Source organism: Nyctereutes procyonoides, unplaced genomic scaffold (assembly GCF_905146905.1).
Source record: "Nyctereutes procyonoides isolate TBG_1078 unplaced genomic scaffold, NYPRO_anot_genome, whole genome shotgun sequence".
NCBI classification, from domain to species: Eukaryota; Metazoa; Chordata; class Mammalia; order Carnivora; family Canidae; genus Nyctereutes; species Nyctereutes procyonoides.
The window spans coordinates 27,923,409-27,929,408 of record NW_026575132.1 but is presented as its reverse complement, the minus strand read 5'-3'; the positions used below and the strand labels follow the sequence as shown (position 1 = coordinate 27,929,408).

The following is a 6,000-nucleotide window of genomic DNA, read 5'->3' as shown; positions in this document are numbered from 1 at the left end:
ATCTTCTGAAATTACAAAACAAATGTTTGGGCCGTAAATACTTGGGAAATGCTTTAGATTACGATGGGGAAAAGAAAAGTTAGGTTTCCAAACTTACATTCTCATTATGTAGTAAATCATAAAGTATGTTCTTGGTTATGTTCTTTTCCTTACAGCATTTCATTGTGATTACACATTGTTTTTCAGGAGGGGGGGAAAAAAAAGAGGGCTCTTGTGGTTCTTCCATAAATTGGTTCTGTAGGTAATTATGTCTCTCCTGAAAACGGCTAAAGCAAAGTTGTACCAGTTTATGTTATTCACATATATACTATCATTAGTTTTCCTTCATAAAACAACTCTAATTCCAAAAGTTTCTTTTAATGATCATAAATCAATATAGCTATTAAGTATTAAAGTATTTAATCGCTGTAACTTGAAGCCCTCTGTTGGCATTTTGAGTTAGAACGAGTGAACACCATTTCATAGGTGACACCCTGAAGGGTTCCGAGTAAACCGCATTTTCTGTTTCTTTGGGGGCATGGCTTTCCTGCCTGTGCAATAAAATAGTTTCAACGTTTAACTCATGTTCCCAAAACATGGCCAGAAAACAGATGCAAATGACCCCTTCCAAATTCTCCTGTGGAGAGGTTCATGGTCTCTACGAAATGTTCAGTTCTTGGGGCCTAGAGCGGCCCCAGGACTGAACTGGAGTGTCTTCCTCTCTCTCCACCTCCCTCTTGGCGGCCCCAAGGATGACACAGTGTCCCCCACCTCCCCGGGTGGTAGATGTCATGCATGGTCAGAGCCGAGAAGAAAATTCTGACACGTTAAACGTGTTTGGTATACAGTAGGCGCTTGGCAAACGTTGACCAGAACCGAATTAAAATTCGGGTACCGTGCCAAAGTTTCAGAAAAGCTTTCTTCCTGGAGAACTCCTTGTCCTTTTCCAGCTCAGTGAGTCACGGAAAGGCTTTTTCCCTCCGTCTTGTCCTCACTCTTCTGACTCCTCAGGACCTGAGCTCTGTGGCCATTTTCCCCAGTCAGTTGTCAAGGGCTCACAAGAGTCCTGCTTCTTATTTGCATCAGAAATAGCGTCAAAGCCTTGACATCAAAGAATGAAATCTCCAAAAGGGTGTTCTGGAAGCTCGAAGGAGGCTCCCCAAATGTGGTTTCGGGTTACAATATTTCAGGTGGTGGTTGATGGTCAGGAGTGTCCTCCCCGACCCAGTTGGCTGCGTCTTTAGAGCTTTGGTGACTCACGATCACTGATATTTTGATTTGGCTGTGGGAATTGGGGGTCCCTGCGCCTGGTTTCACTTAATTGCTTTTGAAACTATTAAATTGGGAGATAAGCACAACCCTGAGGTTCAAATCCAACCCTGCCATCCAGGAATATGAGTTGAGCATGAGCTGTAACAAATCAACATTGAAGGAAGGGAAGAATTTAGGATTTATTTCCCACCCTACTCTAGGAGTTGGTGGAACAAAACATCCTTCACTCATGGAAGTGCAAGATCTAAGTCACAGTGCCCAGGTTCCTTGTGGAAAGGAAGCCTCAAACTGAATAAATGATTTCCCGCTTAATAACATGAAATTAGGAACGACTGGGGGGCTCGGTGGTTGAACGTCTGCCTTCGACTCAGGGCGTGACCCCAGGGTCCTGGGATCGAGTCCCGCATCGGGCTCCCCACAGGGAGCCTGCTTCTCCCTCTGCCTGTGTCTCTGCCTCTCTCTGTGTGTCTCTCGTGAATAAATAAATAAAAATCTTTTTAAAAATAACATGATCCCTGCGTGGCGCAGTGGTTTGGCGCTTGCTTTTGGCCCGGGGCGCGATCCTGGAGACCCGGGATCAAATCCCACGTCGGGCTCCCGGTGCCTGGAGCCTGCTTCTCCCTCTGCCTGTGTCTCTGCCTCTCTCTCTCTCTCTCTGTGACTATCATAAATAAATAAGAAAAAAAATAACATGAAATTATTGACATTAAATGATTAGGTTATTACCCTAATAGTTATTGTGAAATATTATTTGAGGGTAATAACTGCCTACCACGTGCCAGGCATTATCCTAGGTGCTCTACAAAATTCATTCAATGTTTAGAAGAATCTCATAACATAACTACAATTTACATGTGAGGGAACCATATCTCAGAGACGTTACATAACTTACCCAAAGATACACAGCTAGTAAAAGACCAGCTAGCTGTCTGTCTGGAAAACCATGCTTCTGGCTACGACAGAGTCATTGCAGTACTGTTGGGGCTTCCATTTGGTTGACAACAAGACCTACGTCCAGGGAAGTCCAGCTAAACACGCTAAAAAACCTAGCAGACTGTTCAGTCACAGTGTGACCCCGGGGTCCTGGGATCGGGTCCCACATGGGACCCCCTGCAGGGAGCCTGCTTCTCCCTCTGTCTGGGTCTCTGCCTCTCTCTCTCTCTGTGTCTCATTAATAAATACATAAAAACTTAAAAAAAGAAAGAAAGAAAGAAAGAAAGACCTCAGGAAATCAACGTTAATCCAACTTAGCATTTCAGATCTCCTTGGAAGCCAAAGTCTTTGTTGTAGGGACTGTCCACAAAGGAAAAAAAAATCTATCCAATTTTTTGACATAGAGGATCACAATATTCATTAAGCTTATAAACACATATATTTTGACATGTCTCTTAATGGATTCAAAATACTCTCGGCATTTAGAGTTGATTTACTCTGGAGTCAAGCTAATTTATTTTAAAAGAAGGTGGTTTTAGGTACTTTTTGAGATTATGGTATCCTACTGTATGCTCATGACCCCAGTGAGTGACCGATTTGTTGCAAATACTCTCTAATGCTTGAAAATTATTAGGTGTTTTCCAGTAAAATGGGGGGTTCCACACCGAGGAGGGACTGGGCCACCATCTGTTTTTCCACTTTGCCCTCTTCTGGGGAGGAACCATGCCTGTTAGGTTAGAGAACTCCTCTCTAGGAAGGCAGAATTTTCAGTAGCTCATTTCTGATATTCATCTCAGAAAATTCTTTAAAGAGGAAGTTCTGGTTCAGTTTTCCAAGTTAGCACTCCTTGCCTTTCGGTGCTCCAGGTCACCGGGTTGCTTTGGGGTCCGGAAGAGGAAAATGGGAAGAAAAAAGGGGGAGTCACTGGATGTACCCTGGCAAACGATGCCTTGCTTTTCCAGCAGCTGTGGCTGCAAAGCCTTTAATATTCAGTGTGCATATCCCACGAGGGGAAAAATGGTACATGTTCTAGAAATTTCACTGTTTTGAAGGAGGCGGCCGGTCAGTTTCCCATTCCAACCACTCGCACGTGTACAACCCAGAGTCGTGCGGAGACGCAGCCGCACCTATTGTTTAAAAACGTTTCAGACAGATTTCAGATTGCTCTTTCCTCTCCCCCGGTCGTTGTGCCAAGTGACGGGAGCCACTATTTCATCTTCTTTTCGCATAAAACTCAGGAAGACACACGTGAGCATCTAGAAGTGCATCCCTTAAAGGGTCTTCGTGCAGGCAGCTATAAATAATTTATAGACACACGAACATAGAAATCCCCCGTGTGCACTTCTCCCGCCTTTTACTTGTGTGAAAACAGTGGCTACGATACCCGCAGCCCGTCTCCTCTGACCGCGACGTTTCAGGAGGCCTCTCGCCCCCCCCCGCCCCCTCCCCCGGAGCCCAAATACCTGGGGCCGCTCAGCCCGCTGCCCGCCTCGCCCCGCGCGGCCCAAGTTGCCGGGTTTTTGCAAGTTGCAAGGCTGCGGCTGTCCCGGAGCGGAGGGGCCCGGGGGCTGTGGGGGGCTGCGGGCTGCTGCGGGGGCTGCAAGGGCTGGGGGGTTGCTGGGGGCCTGCGGGGGCCGGGGGGCTGTGGGGGGCTGCGGGGACCGGGGTACCCTGGGGGCTGCGGGGGGGCTGCGAGGGGCTGTGGGGGCCGGGGGGCTGCAGGGGGCTGCGGGGGGCTGCTGGGGGCTGAGGGGGCTGGGGGGCTGCAGGGGGCTGCGGAGGGCTGCGGGGGTCTGCTGGGGATCTGCAGGGCCCGGGGCCTGCGGGGGGCTGTGGGGGCTGGGGGACTGCAGGGGGCTGCGGGGGGGCTGCAGGGGCCAGGGGGCTGCGGGGGCCTGTGGGGGCCTGCTGGGGACTGAGGGGGCCGGAGGACTGCAGGGGGCTGCGGGCTGCGGGGGTCTGCTGGGGGGCTGCGGGGGCCAGGGGGCTGCGGGGGGCTGCGGGGGGGGGGCTGCGGGGGCCAGGGGTCCGCTGGGGGGCTGCGGGGGCCAGGGGACTGCGGGGGGCTGAGGGGGCCGGGGGACTGCAGGGGCTGCGGGGGGCTGAGGGCTGCGGGGGCTGCGGCCTTTGTCCGCTTGCCCTTCCGCGGGGACGACGCAGCCCCGCGTCTGGCCGGCAGGTGGCGCGGTTGCCCCACGGAGAGCCGCCGCCCGAGCGCGAGAGGCGCCGCCACCGGCCGCGGGCGCCCCCCCCCCCCCCCCGCTGGGACCCGGCTCCCGCGGAAGACCCGGGGCGGCCTGGAGGGAGGCGGACGGCGGCGGGCGGCCGCGGGAGGGAGCGGGGGGCCGAGGCCGGAGTCGGGCCCCGTTAGCGTCGGGGGAGGCGCCCGAGTCGCGTCGGAGGTCGCGGGGCGGCGCTCGGGGGGCCGTTCCCGCGGCGGGGACCTCGGGGACAGACGGACGCGCGGGGGGCGGCGACAGGCGCGGGGCCGGGGGCGGGCGGCCGCGAGGTGTGCGGTCCCGTCCCGGGGCGCCCGGGCCGTCGGGGCGCGGGGCTGGGCCGCCGTCTCCGGCCGGCGGGGACCGGGCACCACCCCCGGGCTGAGGACGGGACGCGCGGCCCGAGGGCTGCTCCGCGTTGCTGCGACCCGGCGCCGTCGGTGGCCGGTGACTGCGCCTCCCCGCCCGGCCCGCGCCGTGCCCGCGGGTGCTCGCGGGTGCTCGCGGCCCCGGCAGCTGGGGGCCCGGGCGGACGCCGACGGGGCCGGGGGCCGAGCGCGCGGCCGGTGCAGCCCCGGGGCGCGGTCCGACCCTCGGGCAGAGGGCGGCGACGGGCAGGGCAACCTCAGACTTATTTTACTGCGTGCACGGACCGTTTCCTCGGTCCCACGCCGTCCGCGGCGGGGGGGGGGCGGCGGCCCCGCTCGGAAGCCCCGGGCGCGCTCCAGGGCCGGCGCCGTCCGCGTCTCGGGGGAGGGCGCCCCGCAGAGCCGCGGCCGCAGCCCCGGGAGACCGCGCGCCGCGCCGAGCCGAGCGGAGCCCAGCCGAGCCGAGCCGGGGGCGGGGCCGCGGGGCGGGGGCGGGGCCGCGGGGCGGGGGCGGGGCCGGCCCGGCCCGTGCGCGCCCCCATTGGCTGCGGGCGGCGGACTGGCGTGCGCGCGTCACGGGCCGGGCCCGCCCCCTTGGCAATGTCCTCGGCCCGCGGCTCCCCTAACTTGAGCATTTATTCCACTGGGATAGGAGCGGCAGGAGCGGCGCTGGCCCGGCGAGCCATGGCTGGGATTCTGCGTTTCGCCCTCTTCCCGCTTCTCTTTGGGATCTGCGACGCTGTCACCGGCTCCAGGGTGTACCCCGCGAACGAAGGTGGGAGCGCGGCGGCCCCTCCGGGCCCCGGGGCGGAGGCGGGTCTGCGGGCGGACGTCCCCGAGCGCGGGGCCGGGGGGTGCGAGGGGTCCCCGGGAGCCTGCGCCCCGGGTCGGCGGGGGCGGGCGGGGCCTCGCGGGGACTGCGGAGCCGCGGGCAGCCTGCCCCGGCCGTCACGGTGCGCGGCGCCCGGCGACCCAAGTTTGCGGCGAAAGGACAAAGTTTATCCGCCTCGGCCGGCGGGGCGAGCGCCAGGCGCCCCGGGGGACACGCGGGAGCCAGCGCCGGGGCTTAGGGGGGGAAAAGAAATTATTGGGATGTCGCGTTCCCAGCCGGCCCCGGGCGGGGGGGGGGGGTCGGAAGCCGGGAGCTGAGCGAGGCTGCGGTGCCGCCGGTGCCCGCACGAGCCTCGGAGCTCGGGCTTCTGCAAAGTTTCCCGAGCCCCGGGTTCCCG

The 6,000-nt window shown here is 59.0% G+C and overlaps 1 protein-coding gene across 2 annotated transcripts in view; it reads left to right on the top strand.

Annotated features, from left to right (window-relative positions):
- Window positions 1-5,407: 5,407 nt before the first annotated feature.
- Window positions 5,408-6,000, top strand: part of EPHA4 (EPH receptor A4) — a 142,084-nt gene continuing 141,491 nt past the window's right edge. For both annotated transcript variants that reach the window (XM_055345291.1, XM_055345290.1), the window contains exon 1: window positions 5,408-5,546. In XM_055345291.1, the coding sequence (XP_055201266.1) occupies window positions 5,456-5,546 (91 nt within the window). In that variant the 5' untranslated portion in view covers window positions 5,408-5,455. The remainder of the gene's footprint in view (window positions 5,547-6,000) is intronic.